General features: G+C 27.7%; 1 protein-coding gene across 3 annotated transcripts in view; it reads right to left on the reverse strand.

Moving 5' to 3' along the window:
* Positions 1–16,677, reverse strand: part of LOC107441232 (phytanoyl-CoA dioxygenase domain-containing protein 1) — a 78,680-nt gene that overhangs the window by 44,610 nt on the left and 17,393 nt on the right. For 2 of the 3 annotated variants that reach the window (XM_071180293.2, XM_016054414.5), the window contains exon 11: positions 7,581–8,316. The exons of the other annotated variant lie outside the window; for it this stretch is intronic. In XM_071180293.2, coding sequence (XP_071036394.1) covers positions 8,268–8,316 — 49 coding nt within the window. In that variant the 3' untranslated portion in view covers positions 7,581–8,267. Of the gene's footprint in view, positions 1–7,580; positions 8,317–16,677 lie in introns of those variants that run through there. 3 annotated transcript variants of the gene reach the window in all.

A 16,677-nucleotide genomic window follows, 5' to 3' on the forward strand; every position in this document is an offset into this window, starting at 1 on the left:
TCCCACCTGTCTCACTAGTGATTCAGCATATTTTGATATCATTTTGTTTCGTTCTTACTTAATATTAATTCGTTTGCGACTATTATTTTTTTGCGAGAAGTTTAAAAATATAATATTGATAGCATTAACTGAAATTATTATTTTTTTTTGGTATGCTTCTTTTACTTATATCATCCACACCCACAAGCAACTGTCTGCTCTAAATACATACTGCGATAATATAAAATGAGATAGCAAAACAAAACTTATGGAGTTATTTAAATTCATGCTCAAAAGTATTAATTGTTTTTTGAATTGACAATTTCAGTCATCTTTTAGGTATTTAAAACTGCAGCATATCACATGAAAGTATTAAATATATTATTTTTACAATATTAAAGTAAAATAAAAAAATTCTGATCCTTAGGAACAGATATTAAATAGTCTCATGATCGAATGATGGAGCATAATTACCTTTTAAAAGAATAAAAAGATTTTTTACCTTTCAAGCTAAAAATTTGCTTATTTTTAAATAATTTATTAATACTCAAATTGTTTAAAAGATGATATAACAACGAAGTTTTATATTTTAGTCAGTCATTTATTTATATTTTTTTTTTTATTTTATTAAATTAAATGCACACGTTTAAAATAAAAACAAAGCTGTCAAAATTTCCTATATAGTTTCGATTTACAATATTAAGAAATTGTTTCGACTTTGATTTGGAAATTTAAAAGCCTTATTAATTAAAAAATTGAGAAGCCTTATTAACGTCAAACATATAACAACAACAAAAATCATGGAGTTAAAAATAGAAACAAATATGATCAATAAACAATAAAATCATAAGCTAACTAAATAAATTAATTTTGTGTACGAAATATAATATTACAAATAAAACATATTTCATATTTAGGGGAAACATGTAAAATTTGGTCATACAGGAGGTTTAAAAATTTTTTTTCTCATGTTTAAACATTTGTTTAGCTGATGATCATTTGATTTCAATGCTCTATTAAATAAAATCATACATTGTTTCTGTCTATTAGCAGTAAGTAAAATTAAAATAAAATTACATTTGTTATCTCAATTTCATCCAGAACAGACCAAATCAAGAGTTTTTAAAGACCGGCTAGTCAAAAAGGGAATTGAATAGTGGCTCACCATTTAAATAAATAAACAAAAAAATCACAATGTATATATAAAAAACTGCGCAAACCTTTCATGTTTTCCCTAACCACAACCAAAATTGATTAAATGAAAACATTTGCTTACCTCCAAAGGTGAAAAATTTCTTAATATCCTACGAAAATTTGATACAGAAATTCCTAGTTCACGGATTCGTGTACGATTAAATTGGAAAATAACAAAATAAAATCAACTACAATAATTAAGTAAATAAAACAATTAGAGTAGTTGAAACATTTAGGATTATTAAAGGAAAAAGAAAGCTTTTATAATAAATTAGAAAAAAATATCTAAATTTTGTAAGAAAGAAAAATTAGAATTGAACGAGGCCCAATTCAAGCACACAATGGAAATCTCTAGACAGAGTGACCCAAAGAAATACCCTAAGAAGATCCTCCCCCTACTTACAGCCCTAGAAAATTTTTCTTCCTAGAAATTTATGACCAGAAATCAGACAAAAGTTTGTTTCTGTGGATATCTGATATTTCCGAAGTTAGGAAAAAAGAGCCCAAGGCAATATAAAGAAGTTAAAAACATTTTCTCACAGTGTAAAGTGAGGAGGCTATTTGACAACTCTGTGGGTGGTAGCTACGTAAGTGGGGATATTTTCATCAGTGGAAAGAGCGTTTTATTGCTCTTTTGGTTAGAAAAGTGGAGAGTAACAATTATTTTATATTTGTAAACACTTCGATCAGATTTTGAAAAGCTTCCGATAATGTAAGATAGAAAAAATATATTTATATTATGAGCTTCAGAGGGCCCCAGCTCCGAGTAAAACTTTAAAAAAAGAAGAAAAAAAGTGGGATCTGGGGGCCCTCTTATGTTATAAATAAAAAATGAGTTAGAATTTAAAAAAAAAAATTAATGCAATGAAATTTTAGACTTTTCGGGGGTCCCCTTCAGAACTCGGGGCCCTGGGCCAGGGCCCATCCTTAAAAACGGCTCTGTCACTGGGTAACAAACCTACCCAGACTACTGACCAGTAAACCTGAGCTGAAATGACATACTTCATGGCAGGGCTCGAAAAACCGCCTGTCCTTGGCGGTCAAAAATTTCCCACGGACAACGAATTTCTCGAATCAGACATCCGCGCGGACGGCCATTTTCCCGTTTATGTTCGTGATACACTTTCAATTTTTGTTATCTTACAAGAGTCTAGCGCCTCACTTCTAAAATGACCCTCTAATCTAGAAATCCCGTACAGCAGCATACTGCGCATGGTGGATTGATGTTTTTTCCGTCTGGGAGTACTGCAGCAGTTGAAAGGGACTTTTCAGCAATGCACTTAGAAAAAAACACATTACGTAAGCGTTAAACGCAATTATGAACATCCACCTAAATGGAGAACCCCTTTCAGATTTCTGTGCAGAAACTTCTGTGAATCATAGGCTTGATTGTGGAACTGGCAAACGTCATATTTGATTCATTTAAAAAACGCAGTACCCTCGGATAAACTGACATTCCAGATAACTTGACCTTTGTTATTTAAATTATTTCATTAAAGAAATACTAGGTTTTACTATTAATAACCCAGCATTTCTTTTATTACTGCATAATGTAATCCTAGTAGCTACTAATTCATTGTGTAATTTATATAAATGTTTGTAATAAATAAGAAAAAATAATATTTTTATTTATTTAGAAGCGACGGGTTAGTTTCAAAGGAGGACGGGTAAAATATCTGAGTTTTTTCGAGCCCTGCTTCTTGGATATTTCAGGGCGAATAAATGACCTTCATTCAAGTGGTTCATATTTTCACTTGGAGAGAGAACCAGAGATCTACTATCTGCCTGCTAATATCGGAGACCTTTAATAAAGCGGATGGTCTGGGCAAGTTTCTTGTTGAATGGCAACAGGAGGATTTTCTGCGAAAGTATTTTACTAAGCAAACTTTCAGACTAGATATTCTGGGCTTAAGGACAATTTTAACTCGAAATCCGGGGAACAAGTTGAAACAATTGTCACAGAATATTTCCAATATGAAATATCATTGCAAGGTCTGTATAAAAGAAGGAGCTGTCCCACCTATTAACCAATTTTTCTCTGTTTCATATCCTCCAACTCCGAGGAATATGCGCAAGATCATACGTGTGTATATTAAAATTATTAGTATTATGTACATACCATCTGCTCTGAAGTTCTGGAAATAACCGACGAAATCTTTTGAATGTAGTAAGACTCCCACTCACTGCTTGGATATAATAGGAAAATTACTCATAAGGTAAAAAAAGAAAGGTTGCATTGTTGGTGATTGAGAGGCATTTTAATGTTCTAACTTAGTATTTTGTGTTTATTATGTCAAGTAAATTTCTCATTATCAAGGTAATTCTAAAGAAGTTTTTAAAGTTGTGGATAAAACAATAATATACATGCAGACCTGCCAACCTTAGAAAATAAAAAAGCAGGAGACTCTTTCTGTATCACGACATAGCGCAATATTGAAAATTAAACCTGATTCACACTTCCTACAAGAAGTTTATTTCAAAATATATTATTTACATTACATAAAATAGACCACAATAAGATTCTGATACTGACTAATAAAGATACGTGTTCTTACTATAAAATATAAGGTTCTATAGAATTATATTAAAACATATCTTTCGATTTTTTCAAATTTAGGAAGAAGTTCAAAACTAACAAAATATGTCAATAATGAATACAATACTTTATAAATGTATATCTTAATTTTTTTTTAACTGCTACTGTTTTAAAACTGCAGATGTTGCTGATTTAGCATTATTTAAAAAAAAAAAAAAAACTGGCATCTATAGAAAGTGAAAAAACATTTTGCCTAATGATGTCCAAGATATCTCCGATTTTGCCATTTCATTGGTTATTGCTGATGTTTTGGTTCACACTCACCGTAATTTTTAGTGATGTTGCTATGGGATGGGGCAAAATTTTTCTAAATAAATGCCCAGCATGATCTGAAGCACAAGTTGGGAAGGAAATTGCACAAATTGTTGTTTTTTTCCTCTATCTTGCACTAAATAGAAAAAAGCAGGAGAAAACACCCTGAAGGCCTGAGGGCGAAGATTTGAGGCAAAAGCAGGAGACTCCTGCTAAAAGCAGGAGAGTTGGCAGGTCTGCATAGGATTTCTTTAAAATTTTAAGAACAAATTGAATGAGGAAGGAGAAAAAATTTAGTTCACTGAGTCAAGGATAAAAACGGGTCTTTTGTGTGCAAATAGTCGCCAGAATCTGTGAGCGTGGAAAAAAAGGGGGCTTAGTCTGTTGCATAACTTAGTTTCAATTTTTTCTTTTGTGTATGCTTGGTTAATTTTGGATTGGATCAACTTATCTTATTTTGAAACAAATTACTGTTAAAAAGATTTTCTCTTCAGACCTAGTTAAAGTCTTAACTCTTCAAAATGAAAAATAAAGAAAGAATAAATTAGGATGACCATCTTTATATATGCATGACGTTCTTATGAAGTGGCATAACAACACATTATTGGTTGGCATCATTCTATTGAAAAAGAATCCCTAAGTTTCTTCAAACTGGATGGGCATAGCTCTTTTCAATGTGATCACTTTTTACTTACAGGATCACTATCTATTTTACTTGATAAAAACTGACAATTTATCATACCAACAGGTAGGATCGCGGGGAAAAAGATTTTATTGAATAGTAGTAAAACAGGGTTGCCAATTCTCTATGTATTTTTAGAAAAATTTCATTTTGTGGCAGCTAAGCTTATGTTTTAAGTATTATTCTTTATTTTCTAAATTTGATTTAAGTTATTTTCCACACTACTAAGATAGTAAATGATTCAAAAATTCACATGAAACCCCACTTTGTTCCAGCTCTCTCATGGTCAAGCTTTCAATATTTGGCAAAATTACTAAAAATTCTGAAAGTTCTAATTTTTAATTGTCTTTCACTTTATACAATAACTGGCGACAAACCTAACCTTTAATTATTATTTCAATATGAAATATTCCACCTAAATAGAATAACTAGGAATTACATTGTTCATAATTTTTCTAGAAAAAGAGGCAACAAACAAATACAGATTCCATCGATTAGAATAATAGTAATCTAATCAGAAAGAAAATGAATCTCTTTAAAACTTAGACGATGAAAATATTTCAAAATAAAATAAAAAGAGAAACCAGCTCGGCTTAATAATAGGCATGCTTTACTTAGGAAATTTTTAGTGTAACTTTCTATAGATTTTGACTTTTTCTATTTACCAAAACATTTCTATTTTTTTTTTAATTCTTTATAAATAATCAATAATTATTTTTACGGTACTTTCAACTTATTTTTCTTCTACCACAAATATCTTACAGCAGACGATAAAAGAAGAACGATTTTCATTATTATTGGTTTATGTATTCTATGTATTGGCGTGGTCTAAGTTTATATACGATCAAGTAAAATTAATCAATTTTTTGCAATTTAAAACATTAGCATGAGCTATTTTTTGTCTCTTTTAGTTCTCTATTAAGAACTACATACCTATACTGATTATCCTTTTGATAATGGATTAGCAGAGGTTTTTAAAAATAACTTCACTCCTAAAAACCTATAAAAAGTGCAGCTTTTTTTATGATCTGCAATAAATGTAAGAAATGAACAATGATTAATATTTAAGTATTATTTATTGAAGATGTTAGATTAAGAATAAAAATATTCAATATAAATTGTTCTTTATTTTAAAAAAATTAGCCAGATTTAGCAAGAAAAAGCGTTATCTGGTAAAAGCATTAGTAAAGGATGTTAATGGACTGCAGTAACTTAGGTAAAAGTCAGCTTTGCAGGGAGAGTAAGAATTTTCTAAATATTTATATCTCTCTCAAACATTTAAAAGTAAACTGATGCTAAAATTTATAAATGAGTACTTTAACAACCATACAAGTTATCTTTTATGATTCTTGTATTGAAATCTGGAAATTTTTTTATTATATACAGAAAAAAACTATAATAAACTGTATTACATCTGATTTCCAGGAAATTTTGATGCTCAAAATTTAAGAAAAAAATAATAAAAACAAAAAAAAATTATATAAATAAAAAAAATTTAAAAATTAGTATTTAAGTAGTTTTTTAAGCAATATAATTTCAACAATTATTTAACAGATTAATAAACTAAATTTAGCAGATTATAAAGAATGGCACAAGTTATTATAAAAAAAAACTTTTAGTAAAAACAATATTGTAATTGAAATAACTATACACAAAGGAGAATTAAACAGACAAAAAGTTTATTAAATTAAATTTTCTTTACAAAAATATACGAAAACAGAAAAATATATATAAAGTAGATTTCTTTATGCTTTAAAATATAATTATAATAAAATATTTACTTATGCAGAAGAAATCTAACTAAAAACAGTTTTTCTGAAGCACCAAACATGATTTTGGACTCAACATAAAAATTCAAAATGAAACATCTGAATAAATTTCAATAAGTTAATAAACAGTAAAAACTTTTTTTTCATGCTTAATTAAATCAGGTTATCAATCAGGATATCTGAAAGATTTATATTCTGATAGACACAAATGTAATTGTTTAAAACTAATCCAGTTCTCCCACCAGCAAAAAAATAATAGTTTAGCACTAGATTGCAAAAAAAAAAAAAAAAAAAAAAAAATAAGGAGGTTAAAAAAGAAATAAAAAAAGACCCATAAAATTGAATATTTTACAAAAGCTTTTCATAATTCCATAATGAAAATACAAAATGGCACTTTTTAAAATATTAGATTGATGCAAAAGGCTTTTCTCGTGTAGGTAATTAAGAGAGCTTTTTTTTTTTACATTAAGGAAACTTAATTCTAGAATAATAAGTTCAAAGTATATTTTATTAATTTTTTTGAACCAATTTAAATAAAAAAGTAAGTAATTTTTTCATTTAACCAGTTAGTTTAAAAGCTCATTTTATTTAAAATACAAGTTAAACAAAGTTTTTTAAATCAACAAATGCATTATATTAATTGTACAGTTTAGTTTGGATTCAGATTTGTAAATTTTTGATCTGTTGCTCCTTACTAAACAACTAAAATCAAATCATGAATGCTTTCCTGAAAGTGAGGTCTCTTCCTCACATTTTTAGCATAATTTACATAATCTGGCTTATTCTTTCAGAAAAATTTCTACATAATTTTTTTCTCCATCAATTTAACCAGTACAAAATATAGTACCTCCGTAAAGATCATAAAAATATCGCTCTTCATTTGAAGCCGAGTACACAAAACTAAAATTATTGATATACAAAAATATTTGGCTTATTCAGATATATAAGTTAAAATAAATTATCAACAAAAATTATATTCTTATATCAAGTTTATTTAGCTTAAAATTGCAAGTTAAATATAGTGTGAAGCAGATTTGGTTTTCATATTAGAAACCAGGACGAAAATCAATAAATGAACATTTAATCAAATAATAAGAAAACAGGTATAGTGATTTCTGAAAATGTTTATTTGAGATCACCTCAGTTGGCACATATTGATCAGAAATATTAATTTTCCAAAAAGTTTCAAATATTCAATTCAATTATACAATAAAAATCATTTATGATGAAAGATATTTAACTGCAATGGGAATGGAATGTTTCCACAACAAGCAAAACTAATTAAATGCAGGAAAATGTTTAAAAAAATTTTTATTCTTTAATTTCTATTTGATTTTTTTTTTATTATGTAGTGAATACAAAAAATCAAAACTGTCCCCATATGTTTTAGCAAAGTAATATTTAATGAAATAATTTCCTTAAAATTTCCAAGAAAAAAAACTTAAAATAGAAAAATTCGTGATTGTCAAATACAAAATTTCGAGGATAGCAATTCCAATAAAATTAGAACTTATAATACAAAAGGATTCATTTATAATGCAAGCAGAATTTATTATTTTATTTTTAACAATGAGAGTAATTTTTTGTTTCAAAATATACTTTTTAGCCCCATTTAAAAATTGTTTCAAGGATAAGTCAAGATCAAATGCATAAAACCATCTCTTATAGCAATTTACCATGCCTTAAACAAGATGAAATACTAAAATGTAAAAAGAACTTAATAACAATTGCATATATATTTCCAATAAGGTTTACAACTGATAAGAATATTGAACTTCATGACCAAGATTTTCCTTCAAACAGCATAGAGGGAAGGAAAAGGCAACTTATTAGATGGCTGGAGCCTGAAAGACATTTTATGATTAAGAAATACATGAGAAGCCAAGAGAAACAAGAATTAAGTTGGCAAACCAACAAAGGACATTATAACTGAAGCATGAATTGTTTAAAATACAAAGTCTGAAATTATATATTGCAAACTAACTTGCACAAAATAAAGTAGATTGTTTGCTTTACTTTTAAAGTGCTTTACAATAATAAACATATAAAAATAGCTTTGAGTGTAACACTGATTATGTTAAATAAATTTTTTTGGAACGATATATTATAAGTTTCTAAGTGACTCTGAAAAAAACTTTAAAAAAATTTCCCTCAAAACACTATTTCTATTTTCACATCAAATATGGGGACATACTGGTTTTTGTTGTAAAAAAGCCACCAGCTAAAATTTTGTAACTCGACTGCTAAACAAGGGAAAAAATTTTATATCCTAATGAAAATGTTCAATCAATTCTGAAAATAAACGAATTGGGGTATTTTAAAAAGTTAAATAAGCTCTCACAGCAATAAAGACAGAAATTCAAATATTTAAAGAAATAGCAGAAAAATACTACATATTGAATAGTACACACCATGTGATTGAAGAAAGTAAATTAATTCTGTATATTTGCAAAGGCGCTCAGTTTCAGTATGAAAATATACAATCTCTATTAACATAGTGTTACATCGTTAATTTATTCTGATCCGAGTCGTAATTTATTTCTGTCACACTAGAGCTACACAATGGGTGATGGGAAACAACTCAGAGGATAATGAGAATTATGATCCTCTGCTCAACCATTTTGATAGAACAATAACCTGTGCGCAAAATGAGCACTTTATGGTTTAACAACAATCGATACAGTGCACCCTCAATTTCTTTGCAGACTGCAGCCAATTATACTTGAATTCAGTGTTCCAATGAGAACGATGTCATTACGATTCATCCACCATGGGACAATTAGAATTCTAACTACTCTTTCTGTAAATATGATTTAAGAGTTGATAGTACATATATGTAACATAAAAAGCTTCAATTAATCTTTTTACGTTATTCCTTTTCTGTAAATCCTTTTCTTAAATTATTATTCAAAACGAAACACTTTCTCACACTTTTAAATTTTCCTCCTGTCCTTAATCTATTTTTGGCTCAAGCATTCATTAATTAAAAACAAGACATTTTTTCCTTTGCTCCTCGTGGGAATCGTGCAACCTATTTAATAAACCAATTACAACTACTAAGATTTCCCTTATTCCCTAAAATGAAACATTTTACGGATTCACTTTGCAAGATTTTTCGCAACTTACAATGAGGAGCACAATGTTTCTTGAACACACTTTGATAAACGTTCTCAATCTAATAGCTAATAAATCAATTTTGTACCCTCCTTCCCTGCCTAAGACCTGTTTTATTCCTTCCACTCGGCAACGACGTTATAAGTCGGCAGGATAAAACAGTAGGGAAGGGGGTACAGTACATCAAACATATGCAATATCTTATTTGAAATTAAATCAATCGGAAGAAGGTACATCAAAAATATGGAATATCTGATTCAAATAGACAGTTGGAAATTTATCAGTCAAATTATTCTTCAACTCATGGCAATTCATCCAGTATCTTCAACAAAAAATAAATGCTTCAATCATCAAACTTTTCGTTTATGTAAATGATACCTACGGGCAGTGAAACTTCACTTATTGATCATCGACTTTCCATTTGCTTATGCTACATGTTATGTCTATGTTCTGAAAGCAATGAATACTACTAGAGAGCTGAGCTTCAATATTTTTCACCCCCTTGGACTAAAAATAAAAACTGCATCAGACTCCTGATAGACTTCAAAAAGTTTTCAATTTGAAATCCCATCCTTTTCCTTTACAAGTGACTTTCAAAAAGCTTAGATATGCCTATCCCTGTGGTGCTCTGGATTGTATCAATGATTTGTTCTCACCCCACCTCATTCGAGGAGAAATATGATTTCTTTTAAAGAAGAAACTAATTTTTTATTTATCAACTTTCATCTATGATGTTGCGGTTTTCAAAATATCTTCTTGGACTAATTCGAACTCTCTTCACATATCCTTTGTAGTATTTATTATTATTTTTTTTACAATTTCTTATGTTTAACTCACAAAACATTTATTTCTTTAATTTTCATTGATTAAAAAAAAAAAAAAGCACTCATGTAAATAAAATAAAAAAAACGGATTATGATTATAATTTAAATTTTTTTTCTTCTCATACTTGATGTTTCAATTGAAATAATTATTTCTTATACATTGATCTTATTTTCATTGTTTAACAGGTATGTTTATTTTTACATTTCGGAAACTTATTTACTGATGAAATTTTAATTCTTGAGAAATTTTTATTTTCAATGAATTGATTGTTTCAATTGGCATAAAAAATGTTTGGAGAAATTATTTTCATATTTATTGTTTTATGTGTTACAGTTTCTATGATTTATTGATTAGTAGAATTTATATTTTTGTTTTACTATAGTGTTTAGGGTTAAGATAAAAATGCAATTAAAACATTAAAAAAATTTTCTCTTCTAAATATAACTACAATAATTATTGAAATTAATTTTTAATATATGTTTGCAATTGCGGTATAGTAGAAAATATAAATTAAATCAAGAAATTTTAAAACTAATACAAATAATTTGGAAAATGAATAAAATACTTGTTTTTAGAATTTGTATTGAAGAACAACCAGACATTAATGCTTGAGTCCAATGTTGGTAATTACTTCATAGCTGAGTAATTTCCATAAATAAATCGTTTCTTTATTTCTGAGCTTTAATTCCGACATAAAGATAGGAAAATGATCAAACACAAATTGGAAAGAAATAGTAACCGAATATGCTTAAAAATATGTTTAAATTTGAAATGAAAATATTTAAATTTTCTAACACCCGATTGTGACAAATTGAATTACCAATTAAGATCTCTGAACAAAAATTACTTAAAAAAATATTCAAACTAAAATTTTTGGAAAAAAAAAATTATTCCAAAAGGAAAGAAAAAACTCAATGAATGCAAAGGAAACAAAAAGTAATTTGCAAATCAATCAAACTTGCACTTCAGATTAAAAATAAGGAAAATAGCTAGGTCAGTCAAATTTTAAAAACTGATTTACCCTATACCATATTGGATTTGAAAGCTTTGTTTTGGATTTCAATTAGTGATTAATTGTGTTAAACAGGTTGTAATGCAAAATCTGAGAAAACATCACCTTTTCTGATTATAAAAGCAATGTATCCTTACGCATTTTTCCTAAAATCCAGGTTAATGGTTGCAATAAAATTACCAAGAAAGAAAATAGAAGTAAAAAAAAAATATAGAAAGTAGAAAGAAAAGAAAAATAAAAGAAAGAAAAGAAAAAAATGTTACAGATGGCAAATTTTTTGACATAAAGAAAATTTTTTTTCCTTCAAATATTTTGTTATTGACATGACAAATATAAAAAATATATAAAAAGAATACTTCTAATAAAGAAAATATTGAAATATTTTATGTATCAAAATTACGAAGATACAGCCCATCTGATAAAACTGAAATTATTTCATGAATAATAAACAAATGTAATAATTTAAATAATATTGTGGTTTAATAATAGAATAAATTATATTTTATATTAAATTTAATGGTTTTTCATTGTAAATAGTCAAATCAAAAATACTGAATATGACATAACAAATACACATGGTTCAGTGGAACATGTTGTCCCCTTTTTTCTGGAAGATCCGACCCTTCAAATATAACGTTTACTCAAATCTAAAATAAGGATATGGGGCGATGATAGTTTTTTTTCTTCTCTTTTTGAGGTAAAAACCACAAATGGGTACAATTTTTTACAAAGATAAGTATTTATTTGAAACTAGAATCTTCCAGTATAACATTGTTGAGATTAGGGACAGTTTTCCTCCTTTTGGAAAATGCAGCCCCTCATTTGGCAAAATTGCCCTAAAAACACTGAAGTCTTAATCTTCAGAATAACAACCACTTTGTCAATTTTTTTATAAAATTTCGTTTTCAAACAAGGTAAACAATACTGAAGTGTAATTTCAGATTGAAATTTATCCCGTAAAACTGCTTTATACATTTTATGTTTTACATTTCAACTTACACACTTTTAAAAATGTTTATAAATTTTTATCCTTATTGATGAGTTAAATTAAATTGTGTTATTTGCTTCTTGGAGAATAACTTTGTTGTGATCTTCAAACAAAAGACTTGGAACTGAAAAAACTGTTAAGTCATAAAAACTGCTGAAAATGAAAATCATAATCTTAAATTTGCTGATAATGCTAGTACATATTTTTTATTGTGTCAAATTTTTACCATGAGTATAAATGTGTATTTTTTATAATTCATATATTACTTTAATATATTGTTAGTATTACAAATTTTATTCTTTTCATTTTATTTGTGCTTCGATCATAGGGAAGATTCTGCAAATAGATAATAATTTTTAAAATTTCTGGATTGTAATTAAAATTTTTGGGGAGGGGGATGTAACATAAAAAGCTTCAATTAATCTTTTTAGGTTATTCCTTTTCTGTAATTCCTTTTCTTAAATTATTATTCAAAACAAGACACTTTCTCATACTTTTAAACTCACATCCTGTCCTTAAATCTATTTTTGGCTCAAGCATGCATTAATTAAAAGCAAGAAATTTTTTCCCTTTGCTCTTTGAACGAATTACACGACCTACTTGATAAACCAATTGCAATTACTAGGATTTCCTTTTTTCTCTAAATCGAAGCATTTTACGGATTTTCTTTGCAAAATTATCCCTAACATTTATGCTGGAACACGACAAATTTGTGACAGATTCTCTCTCGCCATTCATCTCATAATGATTAAATAAAATAAATTTGCACTTTTTAAAATCCTGTGCCTGTTTGTTCTGTGTCTAATCATTAATAAAAAAATTTTGTACCCTCCTTCCTTGCCTAAGACCTGTTTATACATATATATATATACATGCACGCACACACACACACATATATATATAAATGCATATTTATAAATGTATATATATAAATGTACTCCCGGTGGCTGAGTGGTAGCGTCGCGCTGTCGTGCCACAGGTTCCTGGTTCGATTCTGGGGCCGGGCAAGGTTGACTCAGCCTTTCATCCCTTCAGTGGGTCAATAAATGAGTACCAAGCATGCTTGGGAACTAAACACAGGGGGTTCCGCGTTAGGCTGACCACCCGACCGGAACATCTGCTCCTGCACACCAGAGCCCAAGGTGAAGAAAACTGAGATGGGCACAGTAGGCCATGGCCCTCTATGGGCTGTCGCGTCACTGAGTTTAGTATATATATATAAATGTAAATGTATATATAAATATATATATATATATATATATATATAAATGAAGATAAAACAAAGGAAAATTACAGACATATAAAAAAGGGGGAAAGAAAAATAATAACAAAGAAATAACAAACAACTGAAAAATAAGAAGAAAAATAATTTTTTTTTAAAAAAAAATCCGGAAAATAAAAGATATAATCTTTTCATCAGCCCACACGATTATATCCGCAAAAAAGAGTGCTTTCTGATATTGTATCAATATAGCCAAAGCAAAATATATCAATGTTTTTTTTTACAAAAATTACAACAAATAAAATATAACACAATAAGTAATATGAATAGAATTAAAAGAATATGTAGTAATATTTATTTATCCAAAAAACAAATCGATAAACTCTTTCGAAATTTGATAAAAAACAATGGATACCCAACTAAAGTAATAAAATTCTATATAAAATTATCGAATTAATCATATATGTTTGTAGATATATTTACTAAAAATTTTCTTTGTCAATTTATATAATTTTCCCATGTGAAAATCCATTTCGAGTAAATCCATGGCCAAAATTATTAACAAAATAATTTCTTTGTTAATTTGTATAATTTTTCCATGTGCAAAGATCCATTTCGGGCAAATCCTTGGTCAAAATTATTTACTAAAAAATACCTTTACTAAAAAAATTCCTTTTTTAATTTATATAATTTTTCCATGTGCAAATCCATTTCGGGCAAATCCGTGGGTAAAATTATTTACTAATAAATTTTGTTGTTAATTTATAAAAATTTTCCATGTGCAAATCCATTTCAGGCAAATCCGTGGCTAAAATTATTTACTAAAAAGATTTCTTTGCTAATTTATATAATTTTTTCATGTGCAAATCCATTTCGGGCAAATCTGTGGCTAAAATTATGTGCAAAACAGGCAATTCATGTTTCTTTCTCTTCTCTATTTTACATTTTTTTCTTAAATAAATATTTATTTTCTAAAATTATTTATGGTCAATTTCTTTAAATTATCCAGTATAATATTACCTTGCACACATCCATTTTCGGGCCCATCCTTGGTAACTAATAAATCAAACGCACTTCAGTAATGCAGTAAGAACGCACTTTAAAACAAAACTCCTCTAGTTACGCTCAATTTGCAGTTTTGTTTTCATATTTTGCAATCTGGCAATCTTGTTATGAAAATATTTTAAATCATTCTTGAAAAATTTCCCGTTTATGTAAGTACATTTGAATTCGCTATTCGATTTATAGATTATGTTTTATTCTGTTTTTTCTTTTCATTTTATTTCCTGTTTTTACGTGTTATTTTTACTTATTGTGTTCTATTTTATTTGTTGTAATTTTTGTAAAAAATTTTTTGAGTGTTCCTCACACTATTGTATTGATATATTTTGCTCTGGCTATATTGATACAATATCAGAAGGCACTCTTTTTTGCGGATATAATAGTGCGGGCTGATAAAAAGATTGTATCTTTTATTTTCCGGATTTTAAAAAAAAAAAATTTCATCCTTTTTTTTTCAAGTTGTTTGCTATTTTTTTATTATTATTTTTATTTCCTCCTTTTTTCAATATGTCTGTAATTTTCCTTTGTTTTATCTTCATTTTGAACTTATTTTATGAGTTCTGTTTTCTGTTTATTTGCAGCTTATGAGCAATAAATGAAACTTATTGTTTTTCTTAATTTTCTCTGTGCTTTTTTTTGTATTTATTTATTTTGCTATATATATATATATATCTTTATATATAAGAAGAGAGTGGAATGATAACACATAGCCAATCACAGAAGACTTTTGGTAAGTAATGCACAAAACAGTCAATCAAAATTGAGAACGCATGTGTGTGAAAAGGTAATTAATTTTAATAATGCTGTCTACAGAAATGTTGCAACTTAACTTACCAGCTGAATTTTGAGCGATTTCTATTTTGTATTGAATGTGTGAAATATATTTAACAGAGTTTACTTTAAAATACTTATATCTTTTATAAAAAATGGATCGCCGTGAATATCTCAGGTGATATTAACAGCAACATAGGGCTGAACATAATTTAGCAGTACAAAATTACCGGGAAAATTATCGTAGTGCGACAGTGAAATGCGCGGCGAAGAAACGTTGAAGAGTCAAGACGTTTAAATGAAAACGAATAATATGGAAAAGAAATTGATAAAAATTTTTGTATATAAGGAAGTTTTGCAAATAATTTTTCACTCACACTCAAAACACTTTATTTACATTGAAAAAAAAAACATTTTGCAATGTCTCAGTTATACACGTAATTCAACTTAAAGTAACATCAGTGTGACTTCTGTTGTTACAGATTAGATGACCAATAACTTATATTAGATTGTAAGATGTTAGTTTAAGCAGGTCTGTTGATTTTTTTTTTTGCTAGTTATTTATTGTTATCTTGTTTTTTACGGTTATTAATTGTTTTTTAGGTATTAATTTTTAATTTAGGTATTAATTTTTTGTCAATGTTAATTTAATTGTTACATATGCCTCATAGCATAATAACATTTGTGTAATAACAATTCATAGTGTAACAACAATTGTGATCGGTGGAGTGCCCAAAATATTGTGTCGCGTGCCATAAATGGCACGCGTGCCATTGGTTCGCCATCCCTGCTCTAGTATATATATATATATATATATATTTATATATATATATATATATATATATTTATATATATATATATATATATATATATATATATATATATATATATATATATATATATATATATATATATATATATATATATAACTTTTAAAACATTAAATGTTAAATTAACTAAATGTTTTAGAGTATTATTTAATCAATGCAATTCAGTAAATAATGGGTTTTCTAAAAATAGGGGATAATAGGAAGTTAATGAAACTATTAGTTGTTTAATTCCTCAGTCACAAAGATTGTTCATAATTGAAGAAAAGATTGTTCAAAGATTGTTCTAAAATTAGTGATATAATGAACAGTGATTTGGCCGAATAGCTGAATACTGAATATCCGTCGGTCGGTGAAATGCTTCGCTAAAATGCTTTTCTATAA

This window comes from Parasteatoda tepidariorum, chromosome 1 (assembly GCF_982258835.1).
Source record: "Parasteatoda tepidariorum strain Cologne lab strain chromosome 1, Ptep-v5.0, whole genome shotgun sequence".
Classification (NCBI taxonomy): Eukaryota; Metazoa; Arthropoda; class Arachnida; order Araneae; family Theridiidae; genus Parasteatoda; species Parasteatoda tepidariorum.